Source organism: Magnusiomyces paraingens (assembly GCF_902498895.1).
Source record: "Magnusiomyces paraingens strain CBS 517.90 genome assembly, contig: contig3, whole genome shotgun sequence".
NCBI lineage: Eukaryota > Fungi > Ascomycota > Dipodascomycetes > Dipodascales > Dipodascaceae > Magnusiomyces > Magnusiomyces paraingens.
The window spans coordinates 3665193-3687500 of record NW_022474069.1 but is presented as its reverse complement, the minus strand read 5'-3'; the positions used below and the strand labels follow the sequence as shown (position 1 = coordinate 3687500).

Here is a 22308-nt window from a genome sequence, read left to right as displayed (position 1 = left end):
TTTTATTATTATTATTATTATTATTATTATTATTATTATTATTATTATTATTATGTCATTTTCAGAAGAAAAAAAAAAAAAAATCCCCCCACTGCGGCTTTCTTCTCAGCCCACTCTTTTACTAGTAGTAGTAGTAGTAGTAGTAGTAGTAGTAATAGTAGTAATAGTAGTAGTAGTAGTAATAGCAGTAATAGTAGTAGTAATAGCAGTAATAGTAGTAGTAATTTTTTTTTTCGTATATAAAAATATCCCAATATATATATATTAAAACCTCTTAAATTTCCTTTCAAATACTCTTTTTTTTTTTTTTTTTTTTTTTTTTTTTTTTTTTTTTTTTTTTAAAAGAAATCAATTAAAATCAATTAAAATTTCCCTTCATCTCACTTAAATATGGTCAATAAACATACCCAACACTCTCAACATACCCGCCTCTCAGTCACTGGACCTGTAGAATGCCCTTACACTGGCAGAGATGTCCTTAACACTCCAGCCCTCAACAAAGGTTCTGCATTTACTAAACAAGAACGCGACCAATTCGATCTCCATGGTCTTCTTCCAGTCCATATCAATACCCTCGATGATCAAGTCTCTCGTGCTTATCAACAATTCCTTCGTAATCCCACCGACTTGGCCAAAAATGCCTTCTGTACCAGTCTTAAAGACCAAAATGAAGTCCTCTACTATAAATTCTTACTCCAACATATCTCAGAAGCTTTTGGTATCATCTATACTCCAACTCAAGGTGAAGCAATTGAAAATTACTCCCATGAATTTAGACGCCCTGAAGGTTGCTTCCTAGATATCGACCACCCAGACCAAATTGAACAACGCTTGGCTCTCTTTGGTCAGCCACAAGATATCGATTACATTGTCGTAACCGACGGAGAATCCATTCTTGGAATTGGTGACCAGGGTACTGGCGGAATCGGCATCTCAGTAGCTAAACTTACCCTCATGACCCTCTGCGCAGGTATCCATCCAGACCGTGTGGTCCCCGTCGTTCTTGATACTGGAACTGACCGCCAAACTCTTCTTGATGACCCCCTCTACATGGGGAATCGTTTCCGTAGAGTCCGTGGACAAGCATATGATGACTTTATGGAAATATTCGTTCAATCTGTCAAAAAACTCTTCCCTAAAGCTGTCCTCCATTTTGAAGACTTTGGTGTTAAAAATGCACGAAGAATTCTTCACAAGTATCAAGATGTCCTCCCCTGCTTTAATGATGATATCCAAGGTACAGGTGCGGTTACTCTCTCGGCAATCACCGCCGCCCTTAAAACCCTCAACACACCAATCATCGACACTCGCATCTTGATTTTCGGCGCTGGTTCTGCTGGTTTAGGTATTGCAGAACAAATCACTGACCATCTTGTAACAAAGGGTCTTTCATACAAAGAAGCTTGTTCCCATATCTGGCTCATTGACCGTTTCGGCCTCCTCACAAAGGAATCAAAGGGTGTCTCCGAGGGACAACTCCCTTATCTTGTAGATACTGACCTTGCCCAAGGTATTAATACCCTCTCACTAGTCGACATCATTGCCAATTTCCACCCTCATATTCTTATTGGTACCTCCACCCAACCAGGCGCATTCACAGAGGCTGCAGTCAAGGAAATGAATAAACATGTTGAAAGACCCATCATCTTCCCCCTCTCCAATCCTACCCGTCTTCATGAAGCCGTCCCCAAAGATCTACTTGAATGGACTCAAGGTTCCGCACTTGTAGCCACTGGCTCTCCCTTCCCTCCAGTTTTCAACCGCATCATTTCAGAAAACAATAACTGCTTTTCCTTCCCAGGCATTGGTCTCGGCGCTGTCTTATGTCGTGCTTCTCGTATTACTAAAAATATGATTGCAGCTTCCGTCGATGCTTTATCTGCAATTTCTCCCATCCTAACTGACCCCAACGGTGGCCTTCTTCCAAACCTTCATGATATTCGTACTGTCTCCCGTACTATTGCAGTCGCAGTCATTAAGCAAGCTGTTAAAGATGGCATTGCAACTGTCCAAAATGAAAAGAGTCCAGGAACTGATGAATTCATCCAAATCCCTACCGATGACGAGGCTCTTGCCGTCTGGGTCGAAAATCAAATGTGGAAACCAGAGTACCGTCCTCTCCATCAAGTTGAAGAAGAGTAATTTATTATAATTATTTAAATATCTTGTATTATCCTGTATTCTGTATATATATACTAGATTAAATTAAATTAAATTAAATTAAATTAAATTAAATTAAATTAAATTAAATTAAATTAAATTAAATTAAACACTAAATACAAGAAACCCATAAACATCTGTAGGCTTCTCCACATGCCTAACCCGAGCAAACCAAGCCGCGTCCTCATTAACTCCAGCCAAAGCCCTTCCAAGCCGCTCTGAAACTGCACTATTCCCCCCTCCCATTAAAAATGGTGCTGTTGCACTCACAATTCCTGCAAATGTTTCTGCATCTGGTCGCGAATATTCCAGCGCTGTTGCAATCACCTCCAGCGCAGCCTGAACAACACCATGAGTTTCGTCTTGGCCCTCATCTGCAGTTTGCCCCCCGACACCGACACCGACACCGACACCGCTACCGCTACCACTACCACTACCACTACCACGACCACGACCAGAATATGTAGACAACAATACCCGTACTCGAGGCCATAATGCACCCACACGTGGTGCCGCAAATTCCCCAGCTGTCCGCTGGATCTCTGCAACAACCCGGAGTGCCGTGGCTTGTTCTTGTGGCCCAGCTTCTTCATCCTCAACCACTCGTGCCACTGCCGGCCACACCTCATGTACCAGCGGTAAAAACCCCTCTGGCAGATCTTGGGTCGAAACTGCAAGCACAGGTAGTGCCATGCGTAACAAATCAAGAAGCTTGCGTCGCAACGCTCCAGACTCGTGTACCAAAAACGTCCCGGCATACGTTGCAATCTGACAAACAAGATCCCAAGCTGCTCGAGGCACAGGTGACATCCAAGGAATTTTCTCTTCCCCAGCATCCATAGTTCCTTGATTCTGTAACTCCCTTTCTAATTTGGAAGCATCATCAACATCCTCCATCTCTTCCTTTTCTCCAAACGGTTTATTCGGGTGATGTTCGTCTCCATTCAAAATATCCTCAAACTCTTGGGCTGACATGCCTTCCTTCGGTTTCCTCGCAAGTACTTCCAACAGTTCCTCAAACGTCCTCAAGTGCTCTGCATCCCGCTTCCCATTTCCTCCCTCTACCAACTTCTTTTGACCCCCAGTAACATATGCCTTGCTTGTTTCTTCAACTACTGCCCGTAATCCTTCAAATACTCCAACAACTACCCCAGAATACCCATGGTAACTATCAAGTACAGAAAACAAACTCGCAACAACGTCATCCAAATATGGCAGCACCCCAGGCCCGGCCACTCGTACCACCGTCGCAAGACTCGCCAACCCTTGCGGCGAGAAATCAAGAGCAGATAACCGCAGTGACAATGCGTCCACAACATAATCATAATTGCTCACAATAAGCGCCCGTACCCCGCCAGTATAACCGCAGCTCCTGGCAATCTGTCCTAAAGCAGCCCTTGCAGAATCTCCAACTGCACGTGCTCCTGGCGCTCCGATAAGATCCAGCAACGGATACAAAACATCTGCAAGTAAATGCTGGAACTCGGCGCCCATGTACTCTGCAACCAGCGCAATTCCACGAGCCGCCGCCGCTGTCTGTACATCTCTCAGTCTTGTTATTTGTTGTTGTTGCTGTTTCCCCACAGGCTCTTGTGCTGAATACGAGGTAGCTCCACATAAAAGGTCCACACAAAATGCATAAATTTCAGCCGCCAAGTCATCCTTCTCCTGTTGAGTAGTCACCTGCTCCCCCCCACTCTCTTCGTTTAACCAGCTGGCCACCTCTTGTCGAGCCCGCGTCTCGTGCACCGTTCCTGCAAACGCACCCACTGCCAGCCACGTACTGACCGCCGCATCGCTTGCACTCGTTTGAATGTTTCTTGCCTGCTCAACGAGTCCTTGGCATGACTGCACCCCGCGAGACTCCTCTACAAGTTGTCCAGCAAGCGTCGCGACCACCTGGCCCACTTTGGTCTGTACTCGAGAAGTTAGTGTTGTGTCCAATCCAAACTCCTCAAACGGCACGTCTTCCGCTGCTGCAAAACTCTCTTTCCCAACCCCTCCCTCAATAAGCGTCTGTGGAATCACTTTATCATTCGTCGTAAGCCGTACAGTGTCCTGGACCTGGCCTACAAACTTGTCCAGTAATATTCGCAATTCAACGCCGCTCTCCTGGCCTCCAAGAAGTGTCACTGCGGTCTCGATCGACGTCAAAATTGTTAACGCTTGGGTATCATCATGTGCCGACAATAACCGAGGCATTGCATCTACCCAAGCAAAAACTCGTTCTTGTAAAACGTCCCGGATAGTCGCATTTTTCTCCAACACTTGTTCCATTTCTGTACGAGCTTGCTGTCCAACAACAGCGTCGCCAGCGTCTCCCTGCGACGCAAGAACCAAAACAAGATCAACAAACATTGGCACACAATTATCCAGCGCTTGCGAACACTGCTTAATCACTCCAAGTGCTAAAGACAGTACTGCTGCTTGCACCTGTACCTGAGCTTTTGCTTCCTTAAATACTGGTATCACACTCAGTGCCGTCTTCAGTTGATCTTTGCTTGCACGTAGCCAAGAATCTGTCCGGATCTTGTTTGTATTTTTAGCTCTTTCTGTTTTGATTCCAGCCGCAATCTCTGCAATGCTTGTAGGCTGTCCCTTGGGCTTCAAAAGGCCAAGATCCGCGTCGTCAAATACGCTCGTAAGTAAATGCTCAAAAACTTGGAAAACAAGCGCATACACTGTATAGTGTCTGTGTGAGCCATGTTTAGGACTCAGAACTTTGCTCAGTGTTGAGACAATTCCTGGAAGCATTGTAGCAGTGGCTTCTCCAGACTTTATAACGTTAAAAAGCAAGGCGTCAAGAGCTTCCAAACTATTTCTTTGCAGTTCAACATTCGAAACTCCTGTTAACGCGCACTCGAGAAATAAAGAAACTGCTTGGCCCACTGTGGGGATCACCGTCGTATCATTTCGAAAAGCAAGTGCAGTACCCGGGGTGTTGGCAATTGCCGCACACAAGTTGGAAAGAGCCTCGCATCCTGCTGCACGACTAACCTCTGACCGATCCTTGTTGGATTTCTTGTCTACCAAAAATGTCAGCAGAATAAACAGCTGCTTGGCCATTTCCGGAACCATGGTCCGCGCCCATGCATGCTGGATCAAAAACCCCAGTACACGCTGTAAATAAACTGTACTCTTATCGCCAAGTTTGGGTTTTTGCAAAAGTCGAGCTAAAGGGAAAAATATATAATCGGCAAAATTGTCTTCAAGAATGTCGTCTGGGTTTTGAATTGACGCTAGGGCCCGGTAAAGACTCTCAAGCGCATCGGCCACTGCGCGAGATTCCGGATCAAAGTTAGGGGCTAGAGCTAGCCGTGATAATGCAACACATGGCTCTCTAACCTTACCATTGTTATTAAAAACAAACCATCAACTTGTTTTAAATACTAAACTCACCTTTGAAAATGCCGTTTTGCGTTGCTGGTCGAGCGATTCCATATTGCGGGTTACTTTGGGGCCCGGGGTGGATGTATAAAGCGGGTCTTTATGTTTGGGAAGGAGAACCAAAATAGACAGGGTAACTGTGTATATTTTATCACAACATGTAATTTCCATACCACTCAAACACAACTCTGAAAATTCTCGCTGTCCCCCTCCCCTCCGCCCCTTTAAAGCTGAAAAATTTTTCTCTCTTCTTTTTTTTTTTTTTTTCCTTTTCCTTCCTTCTTTCTGCAACCATCGACACACACAACCAAACCCTTCACATGTAAGTTTGTCATCAAACCGATGTGGGTATCACTGTTCTTGTTCAAGTTTGATATTGTAAAGATGCAGTGTTTGCATTTTACAAAACCATTCTTGACCTAGAATCGTGACACACCTGCGTCACCCGGCACTTTATGCTTTATGAATCCATAAGAAAGTTCTTTGGACACTCATATTTGCTCTCGATGGCAAATAAAAACATGCTTTTGTTAAGGTATATGTTTGAAACTAACATTTTATTATAGACAAGATGACTCGTGCCTCTGTTCTTGCTGACGCTCTTACTACCATCAACAATGCCGAGAAGGCTGGAAAGAGACAGGCTCTCTTGAGACCCTCTTCCAAGGTTATCATCAAGTTCCTTGAAGTTATGCAGAAGCATGGTATGTTTTTTTTTTTTTCCTTTTATATCTAAACTCGAGTTATAACTGAATGAGGAGCTATTTCTCAGTGCACCTTGTTTTTTATCAGCTCGAAATATCATACACGATGAGGTTTTTCAACCTGATGCTACTGTCTTCCTTTTGGAAAGTCTACCAGTTTTATCTTTGGAATCTCAATGGACATTAAAAAATCTTTTTTTAAATTATTTTTTTTTCTTTGTTACTAATTGTATACAGGCTACATTGGAGAGTTTGAGTATGTCGATGACCACCGCGCCGGCAAGATTGTTGTTCAGCTGAATGGTCGTCTCAACAAGGCTGGCGTTATTTCTCCCCGCTTCAATGTTCGCATTGACGAAATTGAACAATGGGTCACTAACATGTTACCTGCCAGACAGTTTGGTTACATTATCCTTACTACCTCTGCTGGTATCATGGACCACGAGGAGGCTAGAAGAAAGCACGTTGCCGGTAAGATTCTGGGCTACTTTTACTAGAGTGCTTTATTGTTGTTTTTTTTGTAATGACGTTTATGACTTGTAATGATTAATTAATGTTTTTTTTATTATTATTATGTACAAGGGTTGGAATAAATACTAGTTAATTCTGGTGAATTTTTTTATACGAGTCGTAGGCTTTCATGTATGATTCAGGGCTTGTGGCCAGACGAGTAGACGTTGGCGATGCTTCCAGAAATATAGGCCCGCACTTGTCTGCCAAAAACCGGACCGAGTCGTCTCGCACAATTTCCTCCACCATGCGTTCGCTGCTGATCCAAGCGCGCACAGCATCCTCTGGTGGGGCTTCAGTCTTGCCATAATCTCTAGCTCCGTATGGGTCGAACCGCGGGTCCACCTTTTTTTCCGTTTCTGTTCCGGATTCAGAAACGGGCTCAGCGTTATGACTAGCAGCAACTGCAAATGTACGGGCCACGTCGTCGCAGTACTCAAGAATATAGTCGCGCGCCACCCATGCCGGGAATAGAGTTTCGGAAATGCACTTTGCACAAGACCCGACACGCGGAAGAGCAGTCACTAATGAATCGTCTGAGTGTTTGCGTGAGAGTCGCAGAAAAGAACGTAGGGTTCCTGGTGAAAAGCAAGCACCGGGTGATAGAATGTCTTTGACAGCATCTAGGTCTTTGATTGTTTCCATTGTTGAAGTTATAAAAGTTGGTGTTTTTTTTCTTTTTCTTTTAAAAAGTGAAGGAGACTTTAAAATACTAGGGAAAAAAAAAAAAAAAAAAAAAAAAAAAATACGCTCTATTTAATATAAGAATCACGTGACTATTAATATATTTATTTTATTTTTATTTTTATTTTTTTTTAAAATTTCAAAACCTCCTAATTTTTTAGTTGCTTTTGATCAACTGAGTCTTAAACGCAATGAGTTCCGGTGTATGTACACAAAATTATAGACAATATACATTGCTAACATTTATTTTAGTCTGGAGATATCACCGAGGTTTGTTTTTGACTATCTACTGTTTTTTTTTTTTTTTTTCAAATTAAAAAAAAAAAAACTAACATTTGCAGTCCCTCTTGACGGCCTCCATTGCAGGAATCGCCGCGGCGTCATTCGAAGGCCTTATTACATGTATGTTTTTTTTTTTTTTTTTTTTTCAACTCTTAACATTGATCTTCTTCTTCTAATTCTCCAGATCCATTTGATTTCATCAAAACTCAAAATCAACTGTCACGCCGCGTAAATGGCGTCAAGTATACTTTACCTGAACCCTCTAGAATTCTTTACAGAGGTTGTTCGGCGCTTGTGCTTGGAGGATGTGTCAAGAGCATTGCTAGATACTCGGTCTATAACTCAGCAACAAAGTTTATGAGAGACAAGAATGGTGATCTTGCTGCTCCACAAGTAGTTGTTGCAGGAATGATGACTGGTATGTCTTTTTTTTTTTTTCAATCCAAAGCTATCGTATCCATCTAATTATCTAGGCTTCATCGAATCTCTCTTCATTGTTCCCTTTGAAAGTAAGTAAATAATCCTTTACATTCCAAGATTCCACTTAACATTCCATAGACGTCAAGATCCGTATGGTTGAAAAAACACTCAACCCAATCAATGCACAAGCAAACTACGATTTTGCTGTGGCCGCAGCCAATGCTGCTCTTTTGCGCCGACAAGCACTCGACGAAACTCGCTTCCCTCACATTGAATCTTCAAAGCCCTCCCCGCCTCCAGCACCAAAGTCTACCGCTACTTCCACCTCCTCAAGCCCTCGTCCCAAGAAAGTGCGTCCTCGTGCACCACTAGGTTCAACAGCCCCATCCGGCCCTGTCATTAAACCAAACCAAAAAGTTGTCCCTATATACCCCATCAACCCTAATATTAAGGGAATCTGGGGCACTATGCGTGAGATGCTAAGCGAACGTGGAGTCTTTGCATTTGTTCAAGGCTTTGCTCCTACACTTTTCCGTCAAGTCACTTTCAGCACCGTTCAGTTTACCACTTATAACTTTCTGCGACAGTTGATCCACCCACAATCTGAGGAACCCATCCCTGTGTACAAGTCACTGGGCGCTGGGCTACTATCGAGCGTGGCTGTTGTTGTTGCAACCCAGCCAATTGATCTCATTAAAACTAGAATGCAAACGTCCAACGCACGCTCCGTGTACCAGTCTACCCCACGTGCTGCTTACACCATTTTTGTTCAAGAAGGATTCACAACATTCTGGGTCGGTTCTTTCCCACGATTCATTAAAGTCACTGCTGGAAGTGCTCTCACCTTTGGCATTTACGAGGTAGTAGTTGATATGCTCAAGGTTGTGGTTAAAGAAAAACCCTTTTCATCGTCGTAAATAAATAAGTATAGTATTAAAAAAATAATTTATTTTGGGGGGAAAAAACCGTTCTACAAATTTTAAAGTCTTCTATTTTAATTGATCCAGTTGTCAATGTTGGTCAAGACACACTTCTGCTCACCAGCCTCCAGCTTGCCAATCTCAAAGACAGCCTCACCACCCTTGGTGAGTTCCTCGGTAACGGCAGCAACATTCTCGGGCTTAACAATGGCAATCATACCAATACCCATATTGAGAGTCTTACCGAGATCAGCAACAGGGACCTTACCAGCATTGGCAAACCACTTGAAAAGCTCAGGGACCTGGTAAGAAGTGACGTCAATGTTGGCGTTGAGGTGCTTGGGCAAAACACGGGGGACATTTTCAATAAGACCACCACCAGTGATGTTGGCCAGACCAAGGATCAAATCCTTCTTAATAACAGGCAAAAGCGACTTGACGTAAATTCTGGTAGGCGTCAGTAGCGATTCGCCCACAGTCTTGTTCTCGGATGTCCAGGGAGCCTTGTCGCTGTAGGACAAGTTGGAAACCTCGAGGATCTTTCTAATAAGCGAAAAGCCATTGGAGTGAACGCCAGATGAAGCAAGACCAAGAATGACATCGCCAGGAGCAAAGGCATCAAGATTGGGGAGAACCTTGGTTCTCTCAACAGCACCAACACAAGTACCGTTGCAGTCGTAATCGCCTTCGCTGTAAAGACCAGGCATCTCAGCAGTCTCACCGCCAATTAGCGCACATGCAGACTGCACACAGCCCTCAGCAACGCCGGAAACAAAGTCGGCAGCAGTCTTGCTGTCAAGCTTGCCACAAGCAAAGTAATCGAGGAAAAAGAGGGGCTCAGCACCTTGGACAATAAGATCGTTGACACTCATGGCAACAAGATCAATGCCCACAGTGTTGTGAATGCCAGTAGACTGGGCAATAATAAGCTTGGTACCGACACCATCGGTAGCACCAACCAAAAGAGCATCCTGGTAGCCAGCAGCCTTAAGATCGAAAATGCCGCCAAAACCACCAATTTCGGCGTCAGCACCGGGTCTCTTGGTGGAACGAACACTGGCCTTAATTTGCTCAACAAATCGATTGCCCTCGTCAACATCAACACCAGCCTGAGCATAAGTGATACCGGTCTGAGCATCACCCATGAGCTTCAAGTCACGGAGACCTCTGTGTGCAATATCGCGTCTAAAATACTTGCCTTCAAAGTTGACCTTGTCAACGCCCTCATAAGCAAGCTTAAGGGCACCCTCGAGGGTAGGAGCAGTAGCAGAAGAAGCAATGACACGGCCACCAGCAGTCACAATCTTGCCATCCTTAATGGCAGTGCCAGCGTGGAAAATGTAGTTGTTTTCAGAAACTTGGCCGACAGTAATGACATCGCCCTTCTTGTAAGACTCGGGGTAACCGGCAGCAGACATGACCACAGTGGCGGCATAGCCGGGAGAAATCTTAATATCAATAGAGTCGAGGCGGCCTTCAGCACAGGCAAGGAAGATCTGAGCAAGGTCAGTGTCCTTGGACAGAAGGGGGAGAACAGTTTGGGTCTCGGGGTCACCAAATCTGACATTGTATTCAAGGGTCTTGGGACCATTCTTGGTAAGCATAATACCGGTGAAGAGAATGCCGACAAAGGGGAACCCATCCTTTCTCATACCAGCAATAGTGGGCTTAAGAATGGTTTCACGAATTTCGTCCAAAATCTTAGGGGTGGCAATGGGGGCAGGAGCATAAGCACCCATACCACCAGTGTTCAAGCCAGAGTCGCCCTCGCCAATTCTCTTGTGGTCCTGGGCAGGGGGGAGATCGACAATAGTATAACCGTCAGAAAAGGCAAGAATGGAAAGTTCATCACCCTCGAGAAACTCCTCAATGACAACTTCATCACCAGCATCACCAAAAGCACGGTCCTCCATGACCTCCTTAAGAGCCGCGTAAGCCTCTTCCTTGTTCTGGGGAATCAAAACGCCCTTTCCGGCAGCAAGACCAGAGGCCTTGATGACAACATTGTGGTTAACCGAGGCAATGTAAGCCTTGGCCTTTTCGTAGTCGGTGAAATTCTGGAACTCAGCGGTAGGGATATTGTGCTTAGCCATGAAATCCTTAGAAAAGGTCTTGGAGCCCTCCATGACGGCAGCCTTAGCAGAGGGACCAAAAGTGGGAATACCAACCTTTCTAAAGTAGGTTTCAATACCGTCAACCAAAGGCTGCTCGGGACCAGGAACAACCAAATTGACATCGTTCTTTTGGGCAAACTCAACCAACTTAGGGAAATCGCCGCTGCTAATATCAATGTTCTGAACCTTGTCCAATCCATTGGCGGTACCACCGTTGCCTATACTCGTGTTAGATGAATCTCAACTCTTATTGGGTCTAGCAAATAAAAATACATACCAGGAGCAACGTAGATAGTCTTGACAGAAGGAGACTGAGCGAGTCTCCAAGCAAGAGCATGCTCACGGCCACCGTTACCAACGAGAAGAATCGTGAGAGAAGAATCAGACATTATGACTTGAGGTGGGGAAATTGAATATGTGGGTGTTGTGAAGTAAAAGGATGAACATCGGTCTAAACAAACAATAAAAAAAAAAAAAAAGATAAACGGGCCTTTAAACTGTCACAAGTTGGAGTAATAAAAAAAAATTTTTTTTCTAAAGTGCGGCTTTTACTATTTTGGTAAACACGTGACTTACAGCCACACACAAAGACGATAAATATTTTTATTTATTTAAATATGAATATGAAGTGATTTAACTTCCATATTTATATATGTTTATATATATATATGAAAGGAACAAATCTGAATATGTATGAAATGTCTTTTTTATAAAAAAAAATATATATATATATATACTAAACTAAAATATTATTGATGATTTTAATAAAAGTCAAACTAGTCAAAATATTGGGTCCAGCTAATCTAGACTAGTTTGCTCATTTGAAGAAAGAGTTAAAAAAAATACCAAAAAATATCATAAAAAATGCTCATTAATTAATGCTTTTGATTTGAATTGAAACCATAGCTGAGGGCTTTTCCAAAAGCAAGGTGGATGATGAAGTGTCCAAAGACTCCCTTTTTTTTAACTTATAATAACCTCCATTTCCAGTAGTTCCTTCAACCCATTCTCCCTCATACTTGCCACTTTTTATACCATCATGAGCTACCTGTGACTTTGCTGCAAAGAATTGCGGCTCGCCCTCAACTTTAATGATGCAATTGTGCCACGGCGTCGGAATATGAAGAAGGTCATCAAAGGTGGGCGTCGACTCATCATCCAGCGACTTGATGGGATGGCACTCCTTGGTCGACAAAAGCTTAATTCCAAACTTTGGTCCACTATTGCAATGGCTAGGTATTTGTTAGAATCAAACTTTTTTTTTTGAATGTGTGTATGTTTGAATATTAATACTCACGCATGGATAGAAAGTCGAAGATGATGGGGGAACATAAGTTCAACCAAATTTGAATAAGCTTCGTTGCGCTGATGTTTTTGTTAGCAATGGATTAAAAAAAAACAATTAATAACTTTTAACATACCTTAATCATCTCAAAGGCGCACTTTTGAGCAATCTTTTTGCACCCCTTTTTTGTTCCCTTTTTAATGAATGTTATATGGAGAGCTAAATCTTCTTCCATAAACTTTGTAAAGCCACGGTAAAGAGCAAGCTTGGCTGGGTTCTGAGTATCAATAAGATTACGAAGAATCTCATCACTTGTATGGCAGCCAGTCATCATGATTTTTCGACAAAGCTCAGAACTGTCCTCAATTTCTGTTTCCAAATAATGAGGAATGACAACATCCTCAACTAAGGTCTGGTCGAACTCGTGAGTCTCATTGGTCAAGATTTGGGGCAAAGAACGAAAGTCAATGAACTCGTCAGAAGCAATTTCATTCTTCATTTCTTTAAGCTTCTTGCCGTAAAGGTCAACAACAGAGTCATCAATACCAACTTAAAACTGTTAACTCTATTTTTTTTTTTTTTTTCAAATATCCATTATACTTACCACAATCACTAAAGACATGACCATCACTGATAATCCAAATTTTGATACCAGGAGGATAAACCTTGGAGGCCAAAGAAATTATTTCAGTTAATCTGCGAAGAGCCAATTCTTCGCCTTTATCAGGATTGATACCAGCAACTTTATTTGTGTTTGTTGATTTGGCAGGGAAAGCAGGAAGACAAGCTTCAATTCTGAGGTTTCTTGAGGTGAAGAAGTTGACAGTTTTTTCAAAATAAGCTTTCCCACATTCCTCCCATTTGTCATCACGTGTAACGTTGCGAAGTTCTTTGTCAAACAATTCGGTGATAAGCTTTGTGTAGTTGTTGACACCAGGCTCGGAAACTACATCACCAAAACCAATATCAGAGTAGTGAAGAATATGAGCCATAAACCATTTTCCAAACGTGGTTTTGTTAATATCAGCAATTGCCAACCCACGCACCTGATTTTCATTGGGAAGCTTAATTTCACAAAACTTAATGAGAGGGCTGTAGTTTTCATCATCTTCAGACAACTCAAAGTATGGAGCCAAATCAGTACCAATAAACTTTTTAGCCATGGAGGCCTCTATAGGGGCCGTTCTTTCAGAGACACCAAACTCATTAATCACAGGCTCTGACAATTCACCAATTTGATCCCAGGAGTTGTTAAAAATGGCAGAGTATTTCCCACTAGAAGTACTAATGTTATTTTCAGCATCCCTAGTATAAATAGTCAGGATTTGGTTATGAACAGACATGTGGTTAATTTTTTGCATTGTAAAGAAAGAGAAAAAAAGAAAGATTGAGGCAACGGGAGAAAATCAGAATGATTAAGACTATCAAGATAAAAAAAAATTATAAAATAGTGACAAAGACAGATGATGGATACCAGTAAGGGGCAGGGCCAGCCTTTTTATATGGGGACTTTGCTCAGCTATTAGATTAATTTCTATATATGAATAGAAGCTAATAAGAAATACATTTTTTTAAATTTATTTATTTTTTTCGAAAGGCTCTTTTCAAGAAAATCACCTGGAAAAAAAAAATACTTTTTTACTATTATACCACTACTCAAGTAGATACCGAGTTCCATTTGATTTAATGATAATTGTAAATTAACATAGTTTACTTTTATGAAGAAAAAAAAAAGAAGAAAAGGGGAAGAAAAAGTAAATCAATAATTGTAAAAAAATAAACTGAAAAGGAAAAGATTTTTGAATAGTTTGTTTCGGCTATTTCTGATTCACTGCATATTTATTGATTAAGATCAAGGAAACAAGAAACAAGAAACAAGAAAAAAATAAAAATAAAAATAAAAATAAAAATAAAATAAAAAAATAACCAAGTTTTCTATGGATAACATAAAAAATACTTGGTTGTATACCCTTTTTTTTTTCAATTTTTGATTTCTAAGTTTTACTTATTAAAGTTTTTGACTTTTCTTTTCTTTTTTTGTTATATTTTTTTTTGTACGAAAGCTTGAGTTCTAATCATGGAAATGATTTTTTTTTTAAAAAAAATATCTATTTTTGCTTTTTATTTTATCAATTTTATCATGAAAAAAAAAAATAAAGTAGGATTTAATATTCTCGAGTACGTCATATTTTTAATCCCACTGTTACCAACCTCTACTAAAAAAAAAATAAATTATACTCCCCGTGAACAGGAGAACGGTGGTAAATTAAAAATAAGTTTGGGACTTTTTAGTTCGTTATTTACCTTAAACCGAAGTTTTGATTTTTTTTACAAAAAAAGAGTTGCAATGAGATTAATAAAAATTAAATTGTTCCTAGAAGCACTAAAGATGAAATGATTTTAAAGATCCTATATTTTTTTTTTTTAAATAAAAAAAAAAAAAAAATTAAAGATCCAAGCATGTGTTTTTTTTTGGAGTTCGATGAGAAAACTAGGGGTTTTGTCATCCGATATTAAAAATTCCCAAAATTGGAAACTAATTAGCTCAATATCATACGAAAGTAGAGAGTAAATAACATTGCCCTAAATGTACAGAAATTCAAGAACTTTAGCTGAATACTTACAAAAACCCGCCAAATTGAAAAAAAAAAAAACAAAAGCTGAGATGCTTGATATACAATGTTTTTTTTTTTTTTTTTCAAAAAGCTTTGGACAAATACGTTTCGAAGTAAAACTAGTTTATCGATATATATATATATATATATATATATATATGCTTATGTAGTTTTTTTATTCCCTTTACAAAATAATATCGAGTGATGTAGTAAAATACATAATCAACTTTGTTCAGAGTATTGAATGGAAAGATACTATTGCTACTCTTCAGGCGGATTTGGATCTGCAATCAGTGCCTTTGGTACTGTTGTAAATTTTATTTTTATTTATTTTATTTCTACGTTTATTTATGGCCTTCGATAACGTTTCTATTAACCGACAAGAAAATATGTTCTTTTTGCACTGCTTGTTGATTCAATTCATTTGGATTCATGCATTATTATAAATTATTTTTAAGTTAAAAGAGGTCATTTTTTGAATTTTTTTTTTCCGTCTCTTTTGTGTTACTCAAAGCCATCGAGTATTCCGCGGTAAATAAATGAAGCTGAATACTTATTTGGATAAGATCTATAGACATGTTTCTCACATTCAGTAACTATCTCTTACGTTTACTAAATAAATGTATAAAACCGTTTGAAATATTCAGATAAAAGACATGAGATTAATTCTTTAAGATTTATGTGGTTTTTAATGGGTTGAAGAGCCTCACACCTTTTTGGCGACTCTTTTGATGCAACATCAAACATCATTGTTTTGTATAAGTTCGTGCTGATCCGAAATTAAACTTTATATTGTGATTTATTCATTCATTTAGTAATAACTAGAATGGTTTTGGAAGAAACAAAAAAAGCGTTTGTCAGAATTTGTCGTTGTATTTGATTGTTTCTTGGGGATGGTGCTTTCTTTAATATATAATAATACCCCTTTATAAATAATAAAAGTTTTCTTTCTTCTTTTCAACTTTTTTTTTTTTGCTCATTTACCCTTTTTTTTGTTAAAAGAAAAAAAAAATTTGTCCTTCTATTTTTTTTTCTTTCTTCTATTTCTTTTTTTCCCCTATCTCTCTTCTTTACGACAAACGACATACAATACTTTTAGTATTTACAACTTTTTTTTTTCTTAATGAACCTTATAACCCTTATCTTAATCGCCTTTATAGTAATTGTGGGATACTTCATTCGCACTATAGTATACCCACCCTCTAATTTCCCTAAAAATGTCCCCGTGATTCCATTCTATGTTTCCTTCCTTACCCTGTTTTACAAGATCTCCCAGGAAGACATTTACAATATATATATTCGAAAGAAAATTGAAGAACATGGTATTGTCGCTCTTTACTTTGCTTCTCGATGGAACTTAATTTTGCAAAAACCAGAGTACCTTCAAGAAATGTTTCGAGATTTAAACACGTTTGAAAAGAGTGGTAACCAAAAGAAGGTGCCCTATAGCGTTTTAGCAGCATACACAGGCGATAATATTATAAGTGCACATGGCGAGAATTGGAAAAAATATAGAAAAGTTTTACAGCCTGGACTCCAAAAAAATTTTGACGAAGAACCTTTGAGAAAAAACTCGCAGCAACTGATTTCGTTAATTGAAAAAGATCAGGAAAAAACAAGTGGAGGAGTCCTGATTCAGCACTTTCTTCAAAGATATACACTTGCCAATGTTGCTGTCTGTCTGTTAAATACCGATTTTGAAGTATGTCACTGCAATTTAATTTTCTCATTATTATTTTCATATTATACTAATGCAGTGCTTTTTCTAGACTCTTAGCCGATCTGACTCTCCACTTCACCTTCAGCAATTAGCAGTCAAGAAGGAGATTTTCAAGCCGATTTTCCTTAACTTTCCTATTCTTGATACCCTTCCTATTCCTAGCCGCATTCAAGCACGCAAGGAGATTGAAAAGTTTTCCAAAAATCTGTGCAACCACATTCGTCGAAGTAATGAAAAGATTGACAAGTCTGAGCTCAATCTTTCGAATAGTATGATTGCTGCAGTGGAAACTGGTATTTTAACTGAAAAACAATTTAGAGATAATGCAGTGATTGTTTTCATTGCAGGACATGAAAACCCTCAGTTATTTTTGACTACTCTACTTTATATTTGCGCAAAATATCCTGTAAGTGGCAGACTGCTTTTTTATTGCATTATTATTATTATTATTATTATTATTATTATTATTATTTATCTATCTATCTATCAAAAGAATCTATTATTAACAGCATTTTAGACAATTCAAGAAAAGCTAAGAGACGAGGAAACGAATTCCGAAGTTCCATTAAAAGAAAGACCCTATCTTAACTCTGTTATTTATGAAACACTACGAATGTATCCGCCTATTTCTCAGCTTGTAAATCGCAAGACGGCTAGACCTGCTATGCTTTCTAATGACGTGATTATTCCTAAGGATACTTATGTGGGTTATATTGGTTATGCAACGGGACATGATCCCAAAGTTTGGGGTGCTGATGCGGATAATTTTATTCCTGAACGATGGGGATCAAACATTCAAGAGATTCGCACCAATTATTTATCTGCAAAAAGTTCATCTCGGTTGATTGCCTTTCATGGAGGCATGAGGGCGTGTCTTGGTGAACGTCTTGCATTGACAGAAACTCGAGTATTGTTGACGGAGCTGCTTAAGGAGCTTAGTTGGGAGCTTGATCCAGATTGGTTTGATATGATGACTCCGGTAAGTACTTTAAAAGATCATATATATTTTTTTGTGGGGATTAGGAGAAATAGAATGGCTTATTGAAAGTTTACTTTTACTAACTTTTTTTTTTTTTTTTTTACTTTTTTAGGGTGGTCCATTATCTCCATTTCTTTTAAAACTAAAGTTTTCAAAGCTCAATCCATAAACTACAGTATTTGTAAACCTAGTTTATAATATATATTTTGATATTAATGACCAACTTTAGGTCTGAATAAAAATTAATTTTCTTTTTTTTTTTTTGTTTGAAATAAGATTCTATTACTGAGTATTAGCAGTATTTAATGTTCCATTTTGGTTCAAACTGTTAATTTGAAGGTTTTCCATTATCAATTACTATATATATATATATGTAAAATAAAAATAGGACATGAATTTTTTTTGTTAAAGAGAATAATAATAATAATAGTAATAATAACAACCATGATTTGAAGTGTACCTTTTTTTTTTTTTTAAAAAAAAAAGACCAAAAATATATTTGTCATTTATGCTTATTATGCCCAATATGGTTCAGCCTCCAAAGATGAGAGTCTGCATAAACTATAATAATCAGTTAAAACCAGCCGTACATTTTCCAATGACGATAAAAAAAAAATTAAATAGTAAATGCAATGCATTGTACTGAGTGCAAAAAAACGTTTTTCTTAAAAAAGAAAATCCTAAGCGGTTTCTCTTTTCTTCTATTAATTTTCTCATGAAATAAAAATAATCTAGAATAAAGAATTATAATTCAATTATATATAGATATAAATAATAATGAGAGAAATAAATCAACATTGAATAATGAATACAAAAAAAAAAAAAAATTAAAAATTAAAAATTAAAAAAAAAAAAGGGATTGAAAATAGCCAAGAACGTAATGACAAAAACTTAAGAGATTGAGAGGTTTTGGGAAAATGACCCACCTAAAAATATTAAAAAAAAAAAGAAAAAAAAGAAAATTTCTTATTCTAATCCAACTTGCAAAAAAAAAAAAATAACGACATTTATTTCTGAGTAGTAAAAAACAACTATGAAATTTTTAGGACAAGCATTAATTAACAAAATTATGTAAGTATAATAAACCCAGCTCAAAGTCTTATATAAATCTTATAATATACTTGTGTGTATAAGAATCAGATATTTTCCTACTTTTTCACTTTTTAACCTTTTTTACTATCCCCTTCACCCCCCCTTTATTTTTTTAGAAAAAAAAAACATTTATTTCTTTACTTTATTACTATTCTCCAAAAAGTTTTTATTTTATTATTATTATATTCTTGAATGAATAATTTGGAAAAAGATCTTGAAAAAGAGATTGCTGTTCTTCCTCAAACTATCATTCAGGAAGACAGCAGTAGCACTCTCGACGATTCAGACAAGGCATCCTCAACAGACTTTACAAATAAAAAGAATGCTGAAATCCTGATAAAATCTTCCTCTCCAGAACCTGACCCAACATCAACAATTATGAATGAAAAAACTGGGATCCCAGCTGCTGAAGTTCCACCAGCAGATCCTCCCAAACCACCTCCATACACTGCATTTCCTCTTTGGAGAAAACGATTAATTCTGGGACTGGTGACAGCAGCTGGATTTCTTGGACCATTGTCAGGAAGTATCTATTTGCCTGTTCTCCAGGTAATTAAGAAGGAATTTAGCATATCAACGACTGTGGCCAACACTACGATTGCTGTTTTTATGATTGTTTTTGCATTTGCTGTATGTATAAAAAAACCCCTACTCTCCTTTTATTAATTGTTCATTACAAAATTTAGTATTAACATTACATTTTAGCCTCTGTTATGGGCATCTTGGGCCGACTTTGGTGGCAGAAAGTTTCTCTATATTGTTTCTCTAATCATTTATATTGCCTCGTGTATTTGTCTGGCAGCATTGCCAGCTCATACTGCTGTCATTTTTGTTTTTCGAATAGTCCAAGCGTTTGGTGCATCTAGTGTACAGTCCCTCGGTGCCGGAACAGTTGCTGATTTGGTTGAACCCAAAAATCGTGCTTCTGCTATTGCTGTATTTATGCTAGGCCCACAATTGGGTCCTGTTGTAGGTCCTATTCTTGGTGGTGCGATTGCTGCAAATGACGATTGGAGATGGATTTTTGGATTTTTGGGTAAGTTTTTTTTTTAATGTCTTTAAAAATAAAGCAAATCTAACTCAATTTTTTTTAGCTATTATTGGTGCCGTTATTCTTTTAATGTTTATCTTTATGCTTCCTGAAACGTTGAGATACCTTGTTGGCAATGGTGCAATTTACGAAAACAAGTTGTTTGTTCATCCTCATTTGAGACAAAAGAAGATTGTTTTTGATGACAAGAGATTTCCTAAACCTCCTAAACCAAGTCTCATTGGGTACCTAAGAATCATGCGTTATATTCCGGTTACTCTTGTATCTATTAATGCAGGTCTTTTGTTTGCGACATATTATGGCATTGCTGTGACTTACTCTAAGTATCTGTCAAGTCAATACCATTTCTCTACTACTGAAGTTGGTCTTGGTTACATTGTTCCCGGTGTTTCACTTGCTTCTGGATCCTTGATTTCTGGACGCGTTTCTGACAAAATCCGCAAACGCATGGTTGCAAATAGCCCTGATGGAAAGATTATTCCTGAACACCGTTTACCAATTCAGATTTTTGGCATCTTGATATCAATGGCTGGTATTTTATGTTATGGGTGGATGATTGACAAGCATGTTCATGTCGTTAGTGTAATGGCATTTTCTTTCATGGCTGGTTTTGGCATGACTTGGGTTTTCGTCATCAATACAACTTACTTGACTGAATGTGCTCCTGCAATGCCAGCCAGCTTGGTTGCCATTGCCTCATTTTTCAGAAATTCTGGTGCTGCCATTTCGTCAGTCATTATTGAACCCTTGATTAGCAAGATGGGAGTAGGCTGGTGTTTTACCGGTCTGGCTTTTATTGATTTCTTTGGTTTGGCTATGGTTCTTGCACTTATTAAATTTGGTCCAAAATGGAGACATAACTTGGAACAAAAGAAGCTCAGAGCAAAGGAAGCAGCAGCTGCAAAGGCAGCAGCTACAGGAAATATACCAGCTGGACCAGCAGCTCCAGCAGTACAACAAGTGAGTGAAATTCCACCACCTGCTCCAGCTGTGATTGTTCCATTATCTGTGACTGAGAGCTTACCAGCTAAACCAGCATCTCCTGAAATCCAAAAAAAGCCTGAAGTTAAAGAATTGACTTCTACGGCAAATGATAGTCTGGTACAGAGCTCCGTACATGATTCAAAAGTTGAACAACAAAGACAATTGTAATTAATTATATTTTTTTTTTAGTTTTTTTTTTATTTTACTTATGTATACTAATATCTATCTAATGCAAAAATTTTTTAAAAAAAATAATTTTTTTCCAAGTTATTAAACTATGTTGAAAGAAAACATGTCATGATCGTGAATAGGTTTTTTTATTATTTTTTTTAAAGAAAAGTTTATAGATAATCGTAATTACAAAGTCTAACTGATAGGCGGCGCATTTGAGAAATATTTTATTCCTAAAGTGTGTAGTTTATTTTCTCGAGAGCAAAAAAAAAAATACGAGTTTGCACTAAGATGCTCACATAGGTGAGAATTACTTGTTTGGGAAGGGTAATTAACTCAGTGCAAATTACGCATACCCACTCGCTCACAACTATTATATTTTGAACAAACAGCAAGAATCAAACAAGAGATTTTCGTACCAAAACCTGGGATTTTTTTAAAAAAAAAATAGTAAATATTGTATTGTAAAATCAAATGAAAGAAAAGTAAAAAAGTAAAAGTAACTGAATATAACAGTAAAATTGGTAGTCCAAGTATAAAAAATATGAAATGAAAGTAAGATCAAGGAACGAGAATGTTAATCATCACTTGAATACAACAATTGTAAGAATTACCATAAACTTCTTTATTCAATTATTAACAACAATGTGAAGGAATCGTGGGAAAGTTTAGAATTAAATTGTATTAGAAAAAAATTTGAGTTAAAAGCTGGTATACTAGAAGATAAAAGAAAGAAATTTGTGATTGCTAAAAATCTAACCAAAAATAATAAAGAATAATATATTGAGACATAATGAAAACAGGAAACACAAAATGAATATCAAAAAAAAAAATCAACAACATAGCTTTTACTTTCTTTTAAAAAAAAAAAAAAAAAACATATACAAGGATAACAGCAAAAAAAAAAGATTAAAAAGAAAAAAAAATGAGAAACTTAGAGGGTTATATAGTTTTTTTTTTCATTTGGCCAACTGGTGATTTCTTCTATTTGTGGCTGCTGAATATGAGCAATTTTTAATTGTTTATTGTCCAATTACAGTAATATGATATGTAAATTTTAATTCTTCTTTTAAAAAACCAATTAGAAACAGAATATTCTTTAAAAGGATGCTTTTTTTTCTCCTTTTCTGATAAAGTGAAAGGGATTTAAATAAATGCCCCCTTTGCTTAATTAAAGCTTTTTGAAGGAATGGTATTGAATTTTTATTTGAAGTGAGTAAACAATTTGGT

General features: G+C 38.1%; 9 protein-coding genes across 9 annotated transcripts; 5 read left to right on the top strand and 4 right to left on the bottom strand.

The window, feature by feature from the left end:
* Positions 1 to 390: 390 nt before the first annotated feature.
* On the top strand, positions 391 to 2142 carry SAPINGB_P004442 (uncharacterized protein; the record flags this gene model as incomplete). Its single annotated transcript, XM_031999157.1, has 1 exon — positions 391 to 2142. The coding sequence occupies one exon, from the start codon at positions 391 to 393 to the stop codon at positions 2140 to 2142; it is 1752 nt and encodes a 583-aa protein (XP_031855048.1).
* Positions 2143 to 2265: 123 nt separating this feature from the next.
* On the bottom strand, positions 2266 to 5601 carry SAPINGB_P004441 (uncharacterized protein; the record flags this gene model as incomplete). The annotated part of the gene is made up of 2 exons (XM_031999156.1): positions 2266 to 5505; positions 5560 to 5601. 2 exons carry the CDS (start codon positions 5599 to 5601, stop codon positions 2266 to 2268), a joined length of 3282 nt encoding a protein of 1093 aa, XP_031855047.1.
* A 517-nt stretch (positions 5602 to 6118) lies between these two features.
* Positions 6119 to 6748, top strand: SAPINGB_P004440 (40S ribosomal protein uS8; the record flags this gene model as incomplete). The annotated part of the gene is made up of 2 exons (XM_031999155.1): positions 6119 to 6251; positions 6489 to 6748. The coding sequence occupies 2 exons, from the start codon at positions 6119 to 6121 to the stop codon at positions 6746 to 6748; spliced, it is 393 nt and encodes a 130-aa protein (XP_031855046.1).
* A 103-nt stretch (positions 6749 to 6851) lies between these two features.
* Positions 6852 to 7406, bottom strand: SAPINGB_P004439 (uncharacterized protein; the record flags this gene model as incomplete). The annotated part of the gene is made up of 1 exon (XM_031999154.1): positions 6852 to 7406. One exon carries the CDS (start codon positions 7404 to 7406, stop codon positions 6852 to 6854), a length of 555 nt encoding a protein of 184 aa, XP_031855045.1.
* Positions 7407 to 7636: 230 nt separating this feature from the next.
* SAPINGB_P004438 (uncharacterized protein) lies at positions 7637 to 9064 on the top strand (the record flags this gene model as incomplete). Its single annotated transcript, XM_031999153.1, has 6 exons — positions 7637 to 7648; positions 7698 to 7715; positions 7787 to 7847; positions 7912 to 8145; positions 8201 to 8236; positions 8286 to 9064. 6 exons carry the CDS (start codon positions 7637 to 7639, stop codon positions 9062 to 9064), a joined length of 1140 nt encoding a protein of 379 aa, XP_031855044.1.
* A 77-nt stretch (positions 9065 to 9141) lies between these two features.
* Positions 9142 to 11570, bottom strand: SAPINGB_P004437 (uncharacterized protein; the record flags this gene model as incomplete). The annotated part of the gene is made up of 2 exons (XM_031999152.1): positions 9142 to 11399; positions 11459 to 11570. The coding sequence occupies 2 exons, from the start codon at positions 11568 to 11570 to the stop codon at positions 9142 to 9144; spliced, it is 2370 nt and encodes a 789-aa protein (XP_031855043.1).
* Positions 11571 to 12052: 482 nt separating this feature from the next.
* On the bottom strand, positions 12053 to 13809 carry SAPINGB_P004436 (uncharacterized protein; the record flags this gene model as incomplete). Its single annotated transcript, XM_031999151.1, has 4 exons — positions 12053 to 12413; positions 12479 to 12546; positions 12603 to 13015; positions 13071 to 13809. 4 exons carry the CDS (start codon positions 13807 to 13809, stop codon positions 12053 to 12055), a joined length of 1581 nt encoding a protein of 526 aa, XP_031855042.1.
* Positions 13810 to 16204: 2395 nt separating this feature from the next.
* On the top strand, positions 16205 to 17949 carry SAPINGB_P004435 (uncharacterized protein; the record flags this gene model as incomplete). Its single annotated transcript, XM_031999150.1, has 4 exons — positions 16205 to 16783; positions 16851 to 17207; positions 17319 to 17780; positions 17893 to 17949. 4 exons carry the CDS (start codon positions 16205 to 16207, stop codon positions 17947 to 17949), a joined length of 1455 nt encoding a protein of 484 aa, XP_031855041.1.
* A 1115-nt stretch (positions 17950 to 19064) lies between these two features.
* Positions 19065 to 21075, top strand: SAPINGB_P004434 (uncharacterized protein; the record flags this gene model as incomplete). The annotated part of the gene is made up of 3 exons (XM_031999149.1): positions 19065 to 19502; positions 19578 to 19908; positions 19967 to 21075. 3 exons carry the CDS (start codon positions 19065 to 19067, stop codon positions 21073 to 21075), a joined length of 1878 nt encoding a protein of 625 aa, XP_031855040.1.
* Between the last annotated feature and the right edge of the window lie 1233 nt (positions 21076 to 22308).